This window comes from Mesoplodon densirostris, chromosome 4 (genome assembly GCF_025265405.1).
Source record: "Mesoplodon densirostris isolate mMesDen1 chromosome 4, mMesDen1 primary haplotype, whole genome shotgun sequence".
Lineage (NCBI taxonomy): Eukaryota > Metazoa > Chordata > Mammalia > Artiodactyla > Ziphiidae > Mesoplodon > Mesoplodon densirostris.
In genome coordinates, this window is record NC_082664.1 from 119,027,086 (window position 1) to 119,048,481 (window position 21,396).

Consider the following 21,396-nt stretch of genomic DNA (forward strand, 5'->3'; position numbering starts at 1 on the left):
GAGCCGGAAACTCCCCGCGCTAGGTGGGTGAGCCCGTCGGCACGGTTGCGGCCAAGTGGGTGGGGCCGGCTCTCTAAAGGCAGCTGACTGGTCGGCCCCCGGCGGCGGCGTTGGCGGCTGCGCGTGGAATTGTCACCTCGGCCTGGTGAGTCCTCAGTTCTATTTTGGGCCCAGCCGGCTCCCGAACTGCCCCCGGGCTCCCGGCTGTAACTCTCTGTGGCCGGCTGCACACTCCCGGCTTCCCGAGACATGACCTAGAGGGGCACAGCGAGGCCGGGGCCTCTCTTTGGGCGCGCTTCCACTCTTCAGTTCCAGGCTGTCGGGCCAGGACCCCTCAGGGATTTTCTTTGTGGGGGAGGGGCGAATCATGCAAGGCCTGGATGACCCCATCCATAGAGAAAAGCTGTGCGCGCCTGTGGCGGAGAGGGTGGCGGAGTGGAGTTCAGTTCCCCCGGCCGAACTGAAGCCCGGTCGGAGACGCCGAGGAGGCCTAGATCCTGGCTGGAGGATTCGAGGCGGGGCGCACCCGGAGTGGGAGGAGGAGGGAGAGGAGGAAGAGGCACTAGCGGGCAACGATTGGGGTCTGGAGCTCGGGGGAGGGGCCTGGGTGGGTCGGAAATTGGATACTGGTGGAGTTTGAGACCGCCAGGTCAGAACCCTTGGAGTCATCATCCTCCGAAGAATGGGTTGAAAGAGCAGGAGCCAGCCAAGGACAGCCATAAAGGGAGGTACAGTCAGCCGCCCCAGTATCCAAGGCATCAATTTTAAGAAGGATTTTATGCTTCTTGGCAGAGCATGAGCCCACACCGAGATAAAGCACGATGAGGCCTAATAAATGTATTTTAGATTGGGTCATTACTTTGGTAAGCCGAAGACATAATGAATTTTTTAAAAATTTTATTATGGAAGTGTTCAGACTTACACAGAAGTATAGAAAAATACAGAAAATAGCATACCATTTAGGATCCTAAGTACTCATCACCCAGCCTCAACTATGAGTGGCCACCCCGGTTGCACAACATACATGTTAAGACACGCCTCAAATCCACACATAATATGTTAATCTTAAGTTTTAAAAAGGTGGGTTTTTTGTTTTTGTTTCTGTTTTTTTCGTGTTTAATGGGTATAAAGGTTCCATTTTGCAAGAATAATAGAGTTCTGGAAATTGCTTGCACAATAATGTGAATGTAATTAACAACTGGACTGTACATTTAAAAATGGTTGGCAAATTTTATGTCATGCGTTTTTAATCATACACACAAAAAAGTTCCTTTCAAGTTAGAAGAAAGAAATCTAGGGAATTCCCTGGTGGTCCAGTGGTTAGGACTCGGCGCTTTCACTTGGGGGCTTGATCCCTGGTCTGGGAACTAATATCCCGAAAGCCATATGGTGTGGGCATTAAAAAAAAAAAAAAAATCTAATGCTGTAAATTAAGAAAGAAAATCTGAATTCAAATGTGCAATGGAAAATAACTCTTTACCAAGTAGAGGCCCATAGAGTTGTATTTTTAACTGTGGAGGCTCTGCAATGAACCTGTTGGTTTTGAGGCTCAGAACATTGGGACCGGGACTGGGGTGGAGTTTAAGCACTGGTGGTGCCCTCTGGTTTATACTAGAACTTGAAGGGTTGGGCCAGCCCAGGTGTGTGAGTAAAATTTCTCCCAAATGTTCCTCTTTTCTTGCAGTCTGAGGCACACTTTTTTTTTTTTTTCTTCCAGCCGAGGCGGTTTGTGGGATCTTAGTTCCCCCACCAGGGATTGAACCTGGGCCCTTGGCAGTGAAAGTACAGAGTCCTAATCAGTGGACTGCCAGGGAATTCCTTGAGGTGCACATTTAATCTTTGGGTAAGCTCCTGTGCTACCTCATACCTTCATTCATGGAAGGGTGAGTGAAGTGTGAATTCACATCTTTCTCTCCACTCCCATTCTTTAGGGTGGCCCTTGGTAGTCTGTCTCCAATATGATTTACTCTCCGTCTCCCAAATGTACTACATGTCTGTCCTTCACATCTTCTAGAGCAGCTGGTGTTAACTGGGAGGCAGCCTTCCATATTTCAGCTCTTTTCGAAATGAGTCCTGCATAGGTAGCCCTGAAACCTTCCTTCTGCCCACCCCAAACAAGCAAATAAACAAAACAAACTACAAAACAAGAAAGTAACTGCCAGGTTTGGGTTTTTGGCTCCTCTTGTCTTCCTCCCTGGGCTCCAGAACCAGTACTTCTCCTGGAACTAAATTTTCTTTTTTTTTTTTTTTTTTTTTAAATGACATGTCAGTTTACATTATTTATTTATTTATTTATTTTTGGCTGTGTTGGGTCTTCGTTTCTGTGCGAGGGCTTTCTCTAGTTGCGGCGAGCGGGGGCCACTCTTCATCGCAGTGCACGGGCCTCTCACTGTCGCGGCCTCTCTTGTGGTGGAGCACAAGCTCCAGACGCGCAGGCTTAGTAGTTGTGGCTCACGGGCCCAGCTGCTCCGCGGCATGTGGGATCTTCCCAGACCAGGGCTCGAACCCGTGTCCCCTGCATTGGCAGGCAGATTCTCAACTACTGCGCCACCAGGGAAGCCCAAAAGCAATTTTTTTTTTTTTTTTTTTTTTTTTTGCATTACACGGGCCTCTCACTGCTATGGCCTCTCCCATTGCGGAGCACAGGCTCTGGATGCGCAGGCCCAGCGGCCATGGCTCACGGGCCTAGCCGCTCCACGGCATGTGGGATCTTCCCGGACCGGGGCACGAACCCGTGTCCCCTGCATCGGCAGGCGGACTCTCAACCACTGTGCCACCAGGGAAGCCCAAATTTTCTTGATATGAGTTGGCATTTATTGGAGAACTAAACAGCCAATCAGATAAAACTTGCATCAGAAAATTACATATTTTATTTATTTATTTAAATGTATTTATTTGTTTATTTTTGGCTGCCTTGGGTCTTCGTTGCTGTGTGCGGGCTTTCTCTAGTTGGGGTGAGGGGGGGCTACTCTTCCTTGTGGTGCATGGGCTTCTCATTGCAGTGGCTTCTCTTGTTGCGGAGCACAGGCTCCAGGCGCGCGGGCTTCAGTAGTTGTGGCTCGTGGGCTATAGAGCGCAGGCTCAGTAGTTGTGGTGCACGGGCTTAGTTGCTCCGTGGCACATGGGATCTTCCCGGACCAGGGCTCAAACCCGTGTCCCCTGCATTGGCAGATGGATTCTTAACCACTGTGCCACCAGGGAAGCCCTACATTTAAAAAAAAAAATGTTAAAAAAGAAAATTACATTAGTTATTGAGTAACAAACAGCTTTTTAGAACTATTCAGGAAAAAATTAGATACTTGATCACATCACTGCATGTCAATGATCGTAAGAAGGAATTAATGACAGGGTCCCTGGTGAATGATGACAAAGAGCAAAAGTTAGATTTAATCACAAGGTGAATTTGATTGATGTTGAAGTTTATACACTCAGAGCTATCAAAATGCTCATTATTAAAATATTTGAGAAAAACATTACTGCTCATATGTAACTCACTTACCCTTTAACTTCTTTTTTTTCCCATAGAAATAATTGTGATTTTGGATTAAGTGAGGTTTTTTAGGAATGTAGCCATCATGTTACACCATAACTGCCTGTACCCGAAGGGTGATACGAAACGATTGAACAATTTTCTGATGTTTTCCTTTGTAGGGAAGATGGAAGAGCTGAGTCAAGCCCTGGCTAGTAGCTTTTCTGTGTCTCAAGATCTGAACAGCACAGCTGCCCCACACCCCCGCCTGTCCCAGTACAAGTCCAAGTACAGTTCCTTGGAGCAGAGTGAGCGGCGCCGCCGGTTACTGGAACTGCAGAAATCGTAAGGAATACTTTAACTCCTTGGCTTTTCTCTGTAGGCTGGGAGCTGTGAACCATTCAGGAGGCTCCAGGCTTGTCTCTACAGAGCCACTTTCAAAGTGGACCCTTTGTAGGTTGTTCTTCTTGCCCACAAGGTTGGAAGGGGTAAATCCTGGCAGAGGTAGACATCCTTTACACCCAGAGCTTGGGAAAAATGAGGGAGGAGGGAGAGACTGAAGTTTGAAAGCAAAAGCTCAACTCTCTGGTTAAAATTTTCTTTTCTTTTTTCCTGGCAGCAGTACTGAGCTTTGTAGTTTAGGGACTTGTGAAAGCCACTCCCATACTTCCACTCCTCCCACATTCCCTGTGTGGCTTCTCCTGCAGTCTGACTGCTGGCTTTGGTGTGGGCTTCCTGTCTTCCTTCAGCCCAGATGTTTCTGTGGAGCCCTTGGGAATTCAAGACAAATAATTCCACAGGGAATCTGAGGAAATGTCTTCCATACACTTCGGTCTCAATACCAAGATGAGCAAACAGGGAAAGAGAGATTGATTGTAGGATAGGAGTGTTTGAGGATGGGCTGCTCTGAAGGCAGGGCCTATCCTTTTATTCTCAGTGCAACACAGGCCTCTTCTGGTTAAGGAATTAAGGATTAGGAGGAAGTATCGACAGCTGCATTTTGCCCACTGCTTCATCACTAGATGTGTTTAGCAGAGATGGTTCCCTGTGGCCTCTGGGTTGCTTGCAGATTACATTCTCAGGTCACCCATTCCCCCAACCCCCAGTTTTTAAAAATTGTGATTAATTTGGAATAGGTAATATGTTCATATGGTTCAAAATTCACAATACATAAAAGAGTATATGGAGAAGGGACTTCCCTGGTGGTGCAGTGGTTAAGAATACGCCTGCCAATGCAGGGGACATGGGTTTGAGCCCTGATCCGGGAAGATCCCACATGCCGCGGAGCAGCTAAGCCTGTGCGCCACAGCTACTGAAGCCCTTGTGCCTAGAGCCTGTGTTCCGCAACAAAAAAAGCCACCACGATGAGAAGCCCACGCACCACAACGAAGAGTAGCCCCCGCTCGCCACAACCAGAGAAAGCCCGCATGCAGCAACGAAGACCCAACGCAGCCATAAACAAACAAACAAACAAACAAACAAACAAACGTATGTATGTATGTTTTTAAAAAAGAGTATGTGGTGAAAAATCTCCCTCTCAAATGTCAAGTTCCTCTCTCTCTTTTTTTTTTTTTTGCCACACTGAGCAGCTTGCAGGATCTTAGTTCCTCAACCAGGGATTGAACCTGGGCCCACGGCAGTGAAAGTGCCGAGTCCTAACCACTGGACCACTAGGGAATTCCCAACATCTTATATTATAGTACACTTGTTACAACTAATGAACAAATATTGATACAATATTATTAACTAAAATGCATACTTCTTTACTCAGATTTCCTTAGTTTTTTCTAAGTGGCCTTTTTTGAAAGTTAGGAACTGCAGAAAGGTCTGGCTGTTCCTCAGAAAGTCCCAGAAGCTGTCCTTTCTCAAACTTCTCACTGCATCTCGGTGTTTCCTCTCTGCAATCCCTGGGAGCCTTCAGACGGTATATCTGCCAGGCAGGGAAGTGTCAGCTCTCACCTGGGGTAGAGATGGGAGTCTAGGGTGGGGTGCGTGGGAGTAGGATCAGCCACTAATGAACCCTGAGAATTCCTTTAAATACTGTACCTTGCCTATTCTTAGGAAACTGAGGAAAGCCGAGTGTGTTCAGAGGGGGTTTCCTATTTAGGATCTGTGAGGAGGTGGTCACTAGTTAAGGCTTACAAAGGAAATTTTGTCATCTCTTACCCCACCACAATTCCCAAGTTGCTCTTGAATTTGGAGACTTTGAATTACATCTGTCGCATTGCAGGGTGTCTTCCTATAAGACGTAAAGACCTGTCCTTATGCCTTTTCTTTCCTCAGAAAGCGGCTGGATTATGTGAACCATGCCAGAAGACTGGCTGAAGATGACTGGACAGGGATGGAGAGTGAGGAAGAAGAAGAAAAGAAAGATGATGAGGAAGTGGACGTTGACACTGGCAAGAAGTTACCAAAACGCTATGCTAATCAAGTGAGTGCTCCAGAGAAGATTAGGCGCAGCTGGTCCTGCTCCCTTTACTGTGCAGTCAAAGCTCTTTACTTGCCCTAAAGAGGAGGATGAGGCAGGAAGAAGGAATAGGATCTGCAACGAAAGTGCTGATGTACATAAAAGTTATGAGATGAAAAGAGGTGACTTACAGTTTTGTGTGCTGACAGGGGTCACTGATAGAGTCTGGGTAGTGGGTTTGGCAGTCATTACCCCATGCTGTTAGCAAAGGCTTCCGGCCTACTGCAAAAAGCCCCTGAGCTACTGCTTTGCTAGTGGACGCCATTCTTTACTAGTCATTATACAGCTGTTTTGGATCAGGCCTGCCCAGCCCAGCACTGTCCCCCACCCCACCTCCCAAGCTGGTAGTCTTTCCCAAGTGGTGGACTAACATGCCAGCCTTGGGTCTTCACACTCAGGTGGTAGGAGCTTGGAGGTCCTTGAATACTGGGAGCCTGCCCAGCCACCCCAGGCCAGCCAGTTGGCCTAGGTGAGGTTGAGGCCATGAAACAACAGATCACTATAACAAACTTGACTAAGTGCCCTGTTGATTCCAGAGAGGAAACCAGTGTGGCTTGTGGCGCCATAGGTGAAGCAGGCATGGAGACTGTCCAGTGCTCTAGGCAATCCAGTTATTCTCCAGAAGGCAGGGCATGTATCTGAGTGGGGCTAGGGGTCTACCCTGCTATTGTATACTTCTCTCTATAACCCAAGTGTCTCGTCACTTCAGAATCCTCTCCCACCTTAAGAATATGGTTCCTGGGTGCACACACTCCCATCCTCTTTCTCTGCCTCAAATATAACACAGACATCTTCTATGACAAAGTACAATTTGATTCTGTTGAGCAAACGTTGTTTTTTTTTTTAATTTTTTGGCCATGCTGTGCAGCATGCAGTATCTTAGTTCCCTGACCAGGGATCGAACCAATGCCCTCTGCAGTGGAAGCACAGAGTCTTAACTACTGCACCACTAGGGAAGTCCTGAGCAAGCATTGTTTTGTTTTGTTTTTGTTTAAAACAGAATGTTGGCTTTTTAAAAATTATTTATTTATTTATCTAACTATCTATTTGCGCCAGGTCTCAGTTGCGGTACGCAGGATCTTTGTTGCTGCATGTGGGATCTTTAGTTCCCTGACCAGGGATCGAACCCCGGACCCCCTGCATTGGGAGTGCGGAGTCTTAGCCACTGGATCACCAGAAAAGTCCCCGCCCCCCGAGCAAGCATTGTTGAAGGCCCTGTTCTATGTTAAGCTAGGCTATTTTCAGGGGAAGATAGACATGGGCCAGAAATAGCCCATGCATGGGCCTCCCTGGTGGCGCAGTGGTTAAAGAGTCCGCCTGCCGATGCAGGGGATACGGGTTCGTGCCCCGGTCTGGGAGGATCCCATATGCCGCGGAGCGGCTGGGCCCGTGAGCCATGGCCGCTGGGCCTGCGCATCCGGAGCCTGTGCTCCGCAACGGGAGAGGCCACAACGGTGAGAGGCCCGCATACCGCAAAAAGAAAAAAAAAAAAAAAAAAAGAAATAGCCCATGCACTCCTCTAATAAGTGTAGATTATGGTTTTTGCAATAAGAAAGTGAAATTAACTTCCAACAGAGAAGGAAGCAGGGTTGTGAAAGCAGGAAAAGGTTAATGAAAGAGGAGGCAGTTTGGAAACATGGGTAGGACAGGTGGAGGTACAGAGCATTTCAGGGCATTCCAGGCAGCAGGATCAGGCTGAGCAAGAGCCCAGAGGTGCGAGAAGAATATATGATGTGTTCAGGAGGGGTGTGCAGAGGGTGCGTGAGGATGGAGCAGCATAGGGTAGGGGGAGGAGTATAGCGGAAATACGTACAAGGTTTTAGACTCTGGGTCTAGATTGTGAGGAACCACTGAGACTTTTTGAGCCAGGGGCAGAGGTGGGACTTCATGTGATGACTACCACATCAGTGTAGAAAGGCCTGGAAGAGAGAGACTGTGGTAGGGGGCTTAGGTTTGCTAAAAGATCTGATGAGTGCTAAGGGCAGTAGAAGTGGGAAGGAAAGGAGGTCATGAGTATGAGAGATGTTGCCAGGTGGAATGAACAGAATTTATGGCTAGGAGAGGCAGTATGAGAAGCGGATAAGGGTTTAAGCTCAGGTCGCATAGACTGACCTCAAAGTCAGGCTCTGTGTTGACCATGGGCAAGTTACTTAACCAGTCTAAGTCTCTAGTTTCTTATCCGTAAAATGGGACATCGTAATAGTACCTATCTCATAGGATTGTTAGAAGGATTAAATGAAATAGTGTACCTTAAATACCTAGCCCAGAGCCCATAATGAATGCCCCACAGTATTAGCTGCTACTGTTATTTTTTTAAACAGCCATATTGAGATATAATTCACATAACATACAATTCACCCATTTACAGTGTATAATTCAGTATTTTTTTAGTAATTCACAGAGCTGTGCAACCATCACCACTATCTAATTCTAGAATATTTTCACACCCATTAGCAGTCACTCCCCATTTCCTCTTCCCTCCAGGCCCTAGTAATCACTGATCTACTTTCTGTCTATGGATTTGCCTATTTTGGACACTTCGCATAAATGGAATCATATGAGATACATCCTTTTGCTTCTGGCTTCTTTCACTTAGCAGAAGGTTTTCAAGATTCATTTATGTTGTAGCATGTGTTAGAACTTCATTCCTTTTCATTTCTTCTCAAATAATATTCTGTTGTATAGATACACCACATTTTGTTTATCCATTCATCAGTTGATGGCCTTTTGAGTTGTTTCCACTTTGGGGCTATTATGAATATTGCTGCCATGAACATTTATTTACATGTTTTTGCATGGACATATGTTTTCATTTCTCTTGGGTATACCTGGGAGTGGAGTACTAGGCCATATGATAACTCTGGAACTATCAGACTATTTTTCAGAGTGACTACACCATTTTACACTCCCACCAGCAATGTTTGAGAGTTCATTTCTCCACATCTTTGCCAATACTCGTTATTGTCCGTCCTTTTGAATATAACCATCCTAGGGGGTGTGAAGTGGTGTTTCATGGTTTTGATTTGCATTTCCCTAGTAACTAATGATATTGAGCTTCTTTTCATGTGTTTATTAACCATTCGTATATCTTTGGAGAAATGTCTATTCAAATCCTTTGCCCGTTTAAAAATTGGGCTATTTGTCTTTTATTATTGAGTTATAAGAGTTCTTTATATATTCTAGATACAAGTTCCTTATGAGATACATGATTTGCAAATATTTCTCATTCTGTGGGTTGTCTTTTCACTTTCTTGATGATGTTTTTGGCAGCACAGAAGTTTTACATTTTGATGTAGTCTAATTTATCTATCTTTTGTTTCGTCATTTGTGCTTTTGGTGTTGTATTACTATTATTCTTTAAGGGAGTGTTGATTATGCCTTGGATTTAAGATTGAATAACAGAGAGGAAGGTGATGATATTAACAGGGCACAGAATGCAGAAGGGGAAGGGTGGGTGTTTCAGGAATGGGAAGTACTTGGGCAACAGAAGCCAGTGAATTCTGTTTCGGCTATGCTAAGTTTAAGGTACAGAGAAATAGATAGCAAATGGACAGCTGGAAATATAGGTTTGGAGGAAAGGAAAGAAGTCTGGAGATGAAAAAAGAGAATTAGGGGACTTCCCTGGTGGCGCAGTGGCTAAGAACCTGCCTGCCAATGCAGGGGACACGGGTTCGAGCCCTGGTCAAGGAAGATCCCACATGCCGTGGAGCAACTAAGCCCATGCGCCACAACTACTGAGCTTGCATTCTAGAGCCCGCGAGCCACAACTACTGAGCCCGTGTGCCACAACTACTGAAGCCCGTGCGCCTAGAGCCTGTGCTCCGCAACAAGAGAAGCCACTGCAATGAGAAGCCCGTGCACCGCAATGAAGAGCGGCCCCCACTCGCCACAACTAGAGAAAGCCCGCACAAAGCAACAAAGACCCAACGCAACCAAAAAAAAAAAAAAAAGAGAGAGAATTAGGAGGCATCATCTTAGAAATGACAAGTGAAGTAGATGAGTTCCACCCCCACAGGGGGACAGCATCTAAGAGAAAAGAAAAGGGGGACCTAAAACAGCCCCCTAAAGATTATCTACATGTTTTGGGGGAGTATGTGGAGGAATGTTTGGAGGAAAAACAGAAAAGTACTGTCATGGGACCAAGGAAGCATGTGTCAAGGAGGAGGATGTGACTGGCAGCATTACACCAGGAGTAGAGGAAGGAGGGGGAGGTGAGGGAATAGAGGTACTTGGCTGCAAGGAGGTCAAGTGGGGCTGTGAGGTAGCAAATCTGGACTGTGGGTGTCAGAGTGGGTGGGAAGGCAGCAGCAAGCAATACGAAGTAGTTAAAAAAAGAGAGAACGTGGAATATCTTAATAGAAATGTAGAGTGATAAAAGGTTTTCATTTTTGCCTTGGTTTTGAGGATTAGGGGTTGAGTATTTTGTGGCCTAAGGGGAAGGAGAGATGGGAGAGATGAGAGATTCAGTGGGAAGTATTAATTGATAGGCCAAAGTCTTGTATAGATGGGAGGGACTAGTGATGAATGGAAGAGTAAATTTTTTCAAATTCATTTCACCACAGCCCTTTTTTTTTTTTTAATTTAAGGTAGATTTCCTAACATCCTTTAGTATAGTATTTGGGTCACTAGTTTGGGAAATGATCTAGTTTAGAGCATCTCAAGGTCAGGGACTTGATTCATCTCTGAGGTATAGCCCCTGGAACATAATGGTTGTGATAATGGTAGGTGGGTGGACAAAGTAAGGAAAGATAGAGGGTCCTATCCCCCCATAGAGGAGGTGAAGTAGTAAGAATGAGTATGGATGCAGATAATGAAGGTGAGAAGCTGAAGTTCACAGTGAGCAGGAGACGAGCTGACTACTAGGAGCTAGTGGGGTCGAGGTCCCACTGTCACCCTTTTCTGTTCTCATGCTTTTACATGTATTTTTATTATATATACAGGACGTGAATTCTTTGTCATTGTAAACATGGGAGCAGCACAGCCCTGTTGACTTTTAACACCATTTTTTGTGTTCCCAGTTAATGCTCTCAGAGTGGTTAATTGACGTCCCTTCAGATTTGGGTCAGGAATGGATTGTGGTCGTGTGCCCTGTTGGAAAAAGAGCCCTTATTGTGGCCTCCAGGGTGAGTAGCTGCTCCTGCCCCCGGCGCCAGCATGCCTGGCCTGTAGCGGGAGGGGTTCTCTGCACACTCTGTGTTCCTTATCTGCCACAGCAGCTGTCCCTGCCATGGGATTGAAACGCTTTCCTGCAGGAGGGTTTTGATGAGAGCCATCTTTGGGCTGATGGCACCCCTGCAGAATGTGGAAGCAAGAGGGTGAGGAGACCTTGACGCCTGACAAGAATGGTAATTGTCCACACAGGGTTCTACCAGTGCCTACACCAAGAGTGGCTACTGCGTCAACAGGTTTTCTTCCCTTCTGCCAGGAGGCAACAAGCGAAACTCAGCAACCACAAAAGGTACCTACATACAATTGTCTGTTTATTAACTTTTATAATCAGTGCTTGGCTAGTTGCTTACCTTTGAAACTGCACACAGGTAATATCCTGCCCACTGGGCTCTCCCTCAAGGTCAGGGCTCCTCAGTAGCAGAATAGTTGCAACTTGTGAGGACTGCTGGGCAATAAACCCCTAAATTAAAGTCAATGCACCTTTCCCATGGACTTGCATCACAAGATGACAGGTGCAGTTTTCTGGGGAAAGGACCCCCAGAAGGCCAAGTGTAATGTACAGGAAGCTGTTGCTGGGGCTTCCTGCCGAATTCCCTTTTCTCCTTTCTCAGTGTCCTAATCTTAGCTTATTCCTCGCACCTGGGCCCAGCCAAGGAGACTAAGGTCCCGAAGGTTTGCCCGGGGTCATTCAGTGAGGAGTTGGCAGAGCTGGCACAGCTGTTCTCTCACCTCTGCCGCCCAGGCCCTGCTGGTGGTTAGTCCTGTCCTCTGTTCTAAGCCCTCTACTGGCTTTTTTTACTCGAGTCTGGTATGCGCTTCCACCTCCCCTCTACCCTGTTATTTTATACTCCTCTGATCCCAAAAGACCGTTCATATCCCATCTCTTCCATGAAGCATTTCCTGGAACTCTCGTTTTTCTTAGTTTGTGCTGTATAATTCAGGTCTTGGTTCTTTCCTCTGTAATCATCTTATCTCCTTAACTGGACTGTAACTTCCTTAAAGGCAGGGATTACTTATAGTTAATATTCCCCACAGAACACAGTGCCTGTGTTAGGAACTCAAAAAGTAATTGTAAACTAAAATGGAAGATTACTTCCCTTCAAACTTGAGCTTCTCTAAGGTAAGTAAATGTCCCAGTTTTTCTTAAGGTTCAGAGTTCACCCTTGGCATTGCCTTGATCCTTCTTGTGCTGTCATACCTCAGGTTACCCCTAGACTGTGCCAGGTAGCCAGAAAAGGCTGTGAAGAACTTTGTCCTGTAGTGCTGGTGCTTGCTGTGAGCACTGAGGATTGTTGGATTCAGTTCCCAAGCCCCCAAGATGGGGCTCCCCAGATTGTGGTGGAGGGAACCCTGATGGGAAGGGGTACCCTGTACTGACTTTCTACTTTGTGTCTCCAGACTACACCATTCTGGACTGCATTTACAGTGAGGTGAACCAGACCTACTACGTTCTGGACGTGATGTGCTGGCGGGGACACCCTTTTTATGACTGCCAGGTAAGGACTGATACTCCCCTGATGTCTTCTCCTGTTTTCTCCTCTCCTCCCAGGAAAGTGGCTCAGCATGTGTGTTTAGTACGTGACCAACTTCTTGGTGTGTACAGGATGTGGTATATCAAGAACATTGTCTAATGTTCCTTGCATCTTTGGGTGTGTTTAAATTAGCTTCATTTATAAAAAGAGGTAGGAGGAACTAAGGGAAGCATAGCAATTCTTGAGGGGAGGAAGGAGAAACAGAGTGTAGGGTAGGCTGGGACTTTGTAGAAGCTGTAACCGCCCCCTCCCCTCTCTCCAGAGTGTGGGAGGCTTGCTGGCAGGGAAGTTTGCAGGTGAAGGGGATGCTGCCTTGTGCAGGGGGCACAAGGAAGACAAGGTGGAATGTTAAGCACCATCAAATAGACTTCTGTCACCTCCACTCCTTCACCAGCCACATCTTGACCCTGAAAATGTCAGGGCCTCCTTGGTATGACCGTAAGGCCTCGAATCTCTGAGGGGCTGGCTCTGGAAGGAGACTTTCCAAATGAGGAGAGGCCCCACCACCCAATATTCTCCCCTTAGGTTTCACCTTCCCACAACATTTTTCTCAGATTGGTGATTCTTTCGAGTGACAGGCGCAGTCATCAGAGAGAGGCTAGGTCACCCCACAGGATCCATCTCTGCTCCTATGCTCCCCATCGTTGTCCCAGTTTTAAAGTGGTGGGTTTTTTATACTCCCTGTCAATTAGTTTATCATAGTGGTTCTCAGAATGTTGAATGTGTGGCCTCAGAAAGTTGTTAGTAATGCATATTCTTAGACCTACTGAATCAGAAACTCTGGGGATGGGACTTTTGTTTTAATAAACCTCCAGGCGATCCTCATGCAGGCCCAAGTGTCTGAATCACAGGTTATCACCACAGGCTGCTTCTTTCTGTAGCCATTACCCCAAGCTAGGTTTCCAAATTATGCTGGGTGCTGGTACTTCAGAATTCTAGCATGCATCTCATTCAAAAAATAATAGCCAAGGGACTTCCCTGGCAGTCCAATTTAAGACTCTGCACTTCCAATGCAGGGGGCATGGGTTCAATCCCCAGTCAGGGAACTAAGTTCACACATGCCGCACGGCGTGGCCAAAAGATAAAAAAACAAAAACAACAACAAAAAAATAGCCAAGACCTGCATTGCTAAGCACTTTGTGAGCATGATCTCATTGAATCCCTTACAACAACTCTAAAAAGTAAGTATGTACTATCGTTATTACTCCTCATCATTTAGATATGAAAGCTGAGAGCCACAGATGTTAAGTATCTTGCCCAAATGCAGAGCCAAGCCTAAAACTCAGAACTCAAAAATTCAATCGAGGGGGCCTCCCTGGTGGCGCAAGTGGTTAAGAGTCCGCCTGCCGATGCAGGGGATACGGGTTCGTGCCCCGGTCTGGGGGGATCCCATATGCCGCGGAGCGGCTGGGCCCGTGAGCCATGGCCGCTGGGCCTGCGCATCCGGAGCCTGTGCTCCACAACGGGAGAGGCCACAACGGTGAGAGGCCCACATACCGCAAAAAGAAAAAAAAAAAAAAAAAAAAAATTCAATCGAGGGACTTCCCTGGTGGCGCAGTGTTAAGAATCTGCCCTCCAGTGCAGGGGACACAGGTTCAAGCCCTGGTCCGGGAAGATCCCACATGCCGCAGAGCAACTAAGCCCGTGCACCACAACTACTGAGCCTGTGCTCTAGAGCCCACGAGCCACAACTACTGAGCCTGGGAGCCAAAACTACTGAAGCCCACACGCCTAGAGCCTGTGCTCTGCAACAAGAGAAGCCACTGCAATGAGAAGCCCGTGCACCACAGCAAAGAGTAGCCCCCGCTCGCTGTAACTAGCAAAAACCCACGGGCAGCAACGAAGACCCAGTGCAACCAAAAATAAATAAATAAATAAATTTATCTTTAAAAAAAAAGAGAGAAAGACTGCGCAGCAATGAAGACCCAATGTGGCCAAAAATTAATTAACTAATTTAAAAAAATTTTGAAAATAAAAATTCAATCAGGAACATATTTTCCTTTAATTCTGTTGAAGGATGTTTCATAACATGCATTTACAACCTACAAATTTGATAACTAAAGCCACCTATGTTTTGACAATATAAAGAAAAGATTGTGGGTTTTTTATTTTTGGTTTTGGAAATTAAAAAAAAGAAAGAAAAGTCCCTAAATAACAACAGAAGCATATGTATCAGTAATTTAGATCAATAGTAATTCGGAATAAAGTAGTTTATATGAAGTTACAGCTATAAAGTAGTTTCTAATCCTCAGGTAAAATAAAACAGGTTAACATAATGTGCTTTGGAGTTGGTGAGTCCTGGTCCCATAGTATTTCTGTGTGCACCTGGGTGAGTGATGTAATTTCTCTGAGCCTCAGAGTCCTCACCAGTAAAATGGAGATAATAATAATACAATTCTCAGAGGATGGTTGAGGATTAATACGATTATGTATGTAAGGTCCTTAGCATGGAGCCTGAGACATAGTAGGCCTTCAGTGATAAATGTTGGCATTACTACTATTAATAATTCTATTGGATTTTAAGGAAAAAATATTTAAAGATTTTGTGAACATCTTCCTGACCTTACGGCAGTGTTTTAAGGGAAATGAGGGTGAGAGAAGGGCTTAGGTCTTCATAAATCAGGTGGCTATTTTTTTCCCAGTTTCATTGAAATTTAACTGACATGCAGCACTGTGTAAGTTTAAGGTGTATAGCACAATGATTTGACTTACATTTATTTTGCAATAGTTACTTGAGTAAGTTTAGTTAACACCCATCATCTCATATAGATACCAAAAATAAAAGAAAAGAAAAAAATAAATGTTTTTTTTCCCTTGCCATGAGAATTCTTAGGATCTATTCTCAACAGCTGTCATGTATAGACCAGACAACAGAGTTAACTATTGTCATTGTGTTGTACTTTCCACCCCTAGTACTTATTTATCTTATAACTGGAAGTTTGTACCTTTTGACCATCAGGTAGCTTTTTAGAATGGGGTGTTTTTGTTCGTATTAGAGTTTGAGGTGAGCAGTTTTTAATCTTTCTCTTTCTCTTCTCTGGCAGACTGATTTCCGATTCTACTGGATGCATTCAAAGTTACCAGAAGAAGAAGGACTGGGAGAGAAAACCAAGCTCAATCCCGTAAGGCCTGGTGTTAGGATTGCAGAGTTCTTTATGGGGATTGGTTTGGATTGGTCTGTTATCTAAATATAATCATTATGAATGAAATTATCTTTTTTTTTTCTTTTTGAGGCAGCATGGCGTAGTGGGAAAAGTATGGACTTAACAGTTATCCAGATTCCAGTTTTCGCTTTAACAATTACCAGCTTAAGTTAATATCTTTACTTGGCCTTAATTTCTTCATCTGTTTAATAGGGTTAATAATACCTACTTTACAGGGTTGTTCTAAGAACCAAATTATATAAATATACAAGTCTTTCTATCATAATACTTATGGTGAGCACTCAGTAAACAGTGGTTGATATAAAATGCTAATAACTGCTTTTATTAATAACACTATTTAGAATTATCCAACTGTAGCATGCATCAGCAGCCTCTGGAGGCTTGGTAAAATGTAGGCTCCTGGGCCTCACCCCCAGAATTTCTGATTCAGTAGGTCTGGGGTAAAGCCTGAGAATTTGCATTTCTAACAAGTTCTCCAGTGAAACTGATACTGCTGGTCCATGGACCACACTTTGAGAACCTCTGCCTTTGTATCTGAGCTAAGAGTGACCTCATCTAGTCAGTCCCCTCTTTTTATAGATGAGTATATAGGCTCAGAGAAGGGACTGCCTTCCCCAAGCTCCCACAGTCCAGGATGATAGCCCAAATGTCTTCGCTATTTGCTCAATGATTAAATATGGGACAGTTATTTTCATTGCATTTTATTAGTTAAGCCCTGTAGACTGGCATTTGCTTGGGTTGCTTACAGCATTTTTAAAAGCAACTGGATAACCAGTTACAGGACAATAAATGGGACCAGTACTTCCAGTGATGTTATCAATAAGGTCCTAGAAGAACATGCACTGAGGAGAGGGAACATGGGTGCTACTTTCTCTGAGATGCTGTTCTATGTGCGCTACATGTACTATCTCATTGTATCTGCATAACAATCCTATGAAGTAGATATTTTATTATCCCTTTTTACAGATGGGAAAATGGAGGCATATGGAGATTAAATGATTGACAGAGCTGGGATTCAAACCTAGGCAATCTGACTCAGAGGTTGTCATAGTCCTAATCACTTTGGTATACTGCTTCAGTGTAAAAACTTTTGCTGGTGTGAAACGGGCTTCACAAGTCCTTCATTAGGGGCAACTGTCATAGAGCTGGGAGAATAACATAGAATCCCTAAACCTAGCACAGGGCAGTGGTTCTCAGTCCTGACTACATGAATCAACTGGAGAGCTTAAAAAAAAAAAGACTGGATCCCACCCCAGAGCAGTTCAGTCAGAATCTCGGGGTGGTGCTTGGGCATGAGTAATTTTTAAGAGTTTCCCAGATGGTTCTCCTGTATAAAGCAAGGTTGAGAACTCCTGACCTAGTAATTCAGAGGATAAGTAGAGGGGAGTGGGTAGGGGAGGATGAGACTGAAAACTTTTCTTCTGGGCTTCCCTGGTGGCGCAGTGGTTGAGAGTCCACCTGCCGATGTGGGGGACACGGGTCCGTGCCCCGGTCCGGGAGGATCCCACATGCCACGGAGCGGCTGGGCCCATGAGCCATGGCCACTGAGCCTGCGTGTCCGGAGCCTGTGCTCCGCAACGGGAGAGGCCACACCCGCGAGAGGCTCGCATACTGCAAAAAAAAAAAAAAAAACTTCTTTGATATAGCTCTTCAGTTGCTGGAACCAATATTGTTTGTAACATGTACTAATTCTTTGTTCTAATTTATGTTTTAGTTTAAATTTGTGGGGCTAAAGAATTTCCCTTGTACTGCTGAGAGCCTGTGTAAGGTGCTGTCTATGGACTTCCCTTTTGAGGTAACAAAACCATTGTCTTTATCGCTCTAATCTGATTGTAAGACACAAGGAAACTTGGTTATACAGTCTTAAGAGAGCCTCTGACTTTGCTGTGTCAAAGCATCAGAAAAGGGCTAAAAGCTGACTCTTGGGAAAGGATGTGCTCGTGGCCCTTCATAGCCTCCGTGCCACCCTGCCAGATAAGTCAGAATGCCACAGCTGGAAGAGCCCTTGAAAGGACAGCTCATCTAACTCCCTCATTTTACAGATGGAGAAACTGAGGCCCAGAGAGGGGTGAGGCTTCCATTCCTAGGTCCTTCTTGTGTGCCTCTTTCTGCTACAAGCCAGAGAACGAGGCCCCTTGTTTGACTGCCACAGCTGGGGCTTCTGTGACTGACAGACTGCAGGACTGTGAATTCCTAATCCTTCCTTCCTCCGAAGAGCAAATGGTCCCCAGGGATGGCAGTGCTTGCTGAGCAGTGGCATGGCAGTGGGGCGACCAACTTGTCCAAGGTTGCCCAGGACTTCCCTGGTTTTAGTGCTGAAAGTCTCATGTCCCCAGAATCTCCTCAGTCCTGGGCAGTCTTTTGTCATCCTCAGAACCTGCAGTTACCCTACAAGCAGACTTCCTTTGCCCATGATACCCTTTAAAATTCTGCCTGGTCACCTGCAAGTATTTGCTTGAACTGGATATAATTTTGCTAAAAGGATCACAGCTTCCCAAATGATGAAATGGCAAAGGCTGAGTTGCCTTCATTTCTGGGAGTCAGTTCAGAAGGTGGTAAGAACACCATCTTTGTTTATAACCCTTATGCCCCAGTGACAATAAATGCTTTTTAGAGATGAGTCACTGAATCACAGAAAAGAACATATGGGACTGTGGGAGGTCTTCCCGTTGAGAAAAACTGAGTTTCCCAGAACATAGCTCACAGACAATTTAGGGGGAGGTTTCGGCAGCCAGCGATGGCTGGGGAGCAGAGCTTCTTGACAGGCTGTTTCCCCTGCACTCAGCAGTCCAGCATCTTGGAGGGGCTTGTCCAGTCCCCCTGCTTTGTTCCCTGTGTGGAGCACATCCCCCACTACAGAGACCTCCGGGTGGTAGAAAGTGCATGGGATATGAGGAGAGAAGACCTGGGTTCAAGCTGAATTTCTGCTTCGTACTCACTGTGTGTTTGAGGGAGGCTCCAGAACTCCCTGAGTCTGAGCAGCCCCATCTCCCAGACACTTCCATGGTGGGTAAGAGGGTGAAATAGTAGGTAGGAAAGCATCCTGTAAATGGGAAAGTACTTTTTATGTTTTTATTTTCTAAAATTTAGTTTTCTAGGCCATTTCTTCATTTAGAGAAATTCATGTGTGAGAAACAAAGACTCTTTTTCTTCTGGCAATGACCCAGAAAAAAAGAGCTGGACCACAAGAGCTACCCCAGTGCATATAGGTCTCCTACAAACATGTGGCCCCAGAAGTCATTCTGATCCCTGGTTTTCTTTCTTGTAGGTAGATGGGCTTCTCTTCTACCACAAGCAGACACACTATAGCCCTGGAAGCACTCCTCTGGTGGGCTGGCTGCGCCCCTACATGGTGTCAGATGTTCTTGGCATAGCTGTGCCAGCTGGCCCGCTGACTGCCAAGCCAGAATATGCTGGGTACCAGCTCCAGCAGATTATTGAGTACAAGAGGAGCCAGGAGGAGGTAATAAAGAAGATGCTCACACACAAGCCCTCTGAGAGTGGATACTATGAGTTGGAGCACCTGTCTACCCCCAAGCTGAAGAGCCCTTCCCATAGCCCCAAGCACCCAGAGAGCCTCATGGATAACTAGAGAGGGCAGCCTCCTTTGGGAGTCACAGGATGGGGGTTGGTCCCAGAAGGAAGGCTGGGGAGGAGGACAGTGACGAGAACAAGATGACTTCATTTTACAGCAGACTTTCCAAAGCCACTCCAGCTGGAAACAGCTTATCTCCTATCTGAAGTGTGCTGGCTTTAACAGTTGGGGGAGGTTTCCAGATTGGGTAGTCTTTGGATTTGAGCAGCAACTCCTGTGAAAATGTATTTGAGATCCACAATGTAAATATTGTAAGGCCAACTGGCCCAAGGCAGGGGAACGCAGTCAGATTCACAGGTTGCATCAGACCGAAACTTTCCGGACCACCCAGTTCCAGGAACTGACCTGGGGACCTTCCACCCGGCCCAGCCTTCCCGCCTTTCGAGGGGTGGGACTAGCAGTCCCAAGACTGATGTATATTGCCACCTGAAGAGACCACCAAATAAGGAGTACCCTGCGCCCTCCCAGATTCACCACACCCCTTTCCCTTCTTCCCCTATAAAATCTTGCCCACCCCTCGCCCGGGTGTGACTTCTCTGTCTGCTTTCTCTTGGACCAGTGAACCTCGCCGGGGAGCGCCCCCTAATAAAGCTCACTTGAAGCTTTCCTCTGTTTCGCGATGCCGTTTGTTAAGATCCGACCTTACAAATGTATGTAATTCTTACGAAAGAAGTTGTTTGTGATTCTTAAACTTTATTTATTTTATTTTTGTGCGTGTGTGATTCTTAAACTTTAGACAGTCAGGAACCTCACCCACCTCTACCCCTTCAGGCCCCCTAAACCGTGACTGTTCAAGTCTTGGCCCATTTCACTCTGTTTTTAGCACTTAAGCATTCTGCTGAGTTTCCAGTTGCTGCTGTGGATAACGTCATTTTCTCAAAGGTCTTACCAGGAACTGCAGTTCTTGGTATTTGAATATGTTCCCTCTTCTGAGAAGACAAGTGTGATCTTCTTTGGTTTAGACACAGCCAGAGATAAAATGCAAATGGAGTTCATTCACTACTTCTGCCAACATTTGAGCACCTTCCAGAAGATAAGCCTTGTGCTTATGTAGAGTGGGTTATGGTGAGGGACCATACTTCATCCCTGCCCTTGAGGAGCTGCCCTTGAGGAGCTCACGATCCAGTGAGAAAATAAACCCACCAGCATCTAGAGTGGGTCCAGATGGTGGGATGATTGCTTTAGTGCAGAAAGGTGCATAGAGCATGGGGTGTGGGGGGATGCCGGGAAGAGCAGAGGGAGGTTTCACAGAGGAGGTCAGAGCTGGGCTGAGGCTCAGAGGAGGGACAGAAATGTGCTCTGCAGACAAGGAGGGCAGGAGTTTCTCAATGAGGCAGGAGGGTATGCAGATGCACCCCTCCAGAGCTGGGCAGGACTTGCTCTGGGACCTGAAGTCGGTTCAGCATGGCTCAGTTGTCAAGTAGGGCTGGAAAGCTATGGGAAAGGAGGCTGGAAAGAGATGGGGCTGATCATAAATGGCCTGTGTGTTATGCAGAGGTTTGGGGTTTTATGTGTGGATGAAAGGGAGCTGATGAAGTGCTTTGAGCAGGCAGGATCCATTCAGATGTGTGAACTAGAGCTCTTTGGCAGCTGTGGGAGTGGAAGATGGCATCTAACACCAACCAGTTTCTGCTCTGTGTTCAGGAAATGTCCCATTTCCCGTGGCCTCAATCTGCTCCCCATACTACTTTCCACTTTTCTAGGACTTCTCTTACAAGACAAAAGGACTTCACTGTTCCACTCCAGCAGTACTAGTATCCTGTGGACAAAATTTCAGAGGGATCCAGGTCAGATCTTGTCTGACACGCCGTTGTTTCTTTGTGTTGATTAGTTCTGGGAACAGATCCGGGCAGAAGTTGTGGTTAAGCAGAGCCTCATTACACAAATCAGAACACCATTGGAACTAGCCTCAGTGTTGGGCTCTTAAAAAGCTGCTCGGGCTGACTCCGTAAAATTGGTGAAGGAAGAAACCCCTTCCTCCCCTACCCAATGATGACCCA

At 46.0% G+C, this 21,396-nt stretch overlaps 1 protein-coding gene and 1 non-coding gene across 5 annotated transcripts; one reads left to right on the forward strand and one right to left on the reverse strand.

Annotated features, from left to right (window-relative positions):
* Position 1: 1 nt before the first annotated feature.
* Positions 2-20,051, forward strand: SNUPN (snurportin 1). Of its 4 annotated transcripts, XM_060095150.1 has the most exons (10): positions 2-145; positions 1,718-1,843; positions 3,652-3,814; positions 5,753-5,900; positions 10,955-11,059; positions 11,298-11,394; positions 12,504-12,601; positions 15,682-15,759; positions 17,516-17,596; positions 19,070-20,051. In XM_060095150.1, exons 3-10 carry the CDS (start codon positions 3,657-3,659, stop codon positions 19,391-19,393), a joined length of 1,089 nt encoding a protein of 362 aa, XP_059951133.1. In that variant the 5' UTR covers positions 2-145; positions 1,718-1,843; positions 3,652-3,656; the 3' UTR covers positions 19,394-20,051. The 4 variants fall into 4 exon arrangements, with proteins under 4 accessions (XP_059951133.1, XP_059951131.1, XP_059951132.1 ...); XM_060095148.1 differs by lacking the exon at positions 1,718-1,843 and having other exon boundaries at positions 5-145; XM_060095149.1 differs by lacking the exons at positions 2-145; positions 1,718-1,843 and adding an exon at positions 645-728.
* On the reverse strand, positions 5,074-5,146 carry TRNAE-UUC (transfer RNA glutamic acid (anticodon UUC)). The gene has a single exon. It is a non-coding gene; the product is annotated as a tRNA-Glu (tRNA).
* Positions 20,052-21,396: the final 1,345 nt, after the last annotated feature.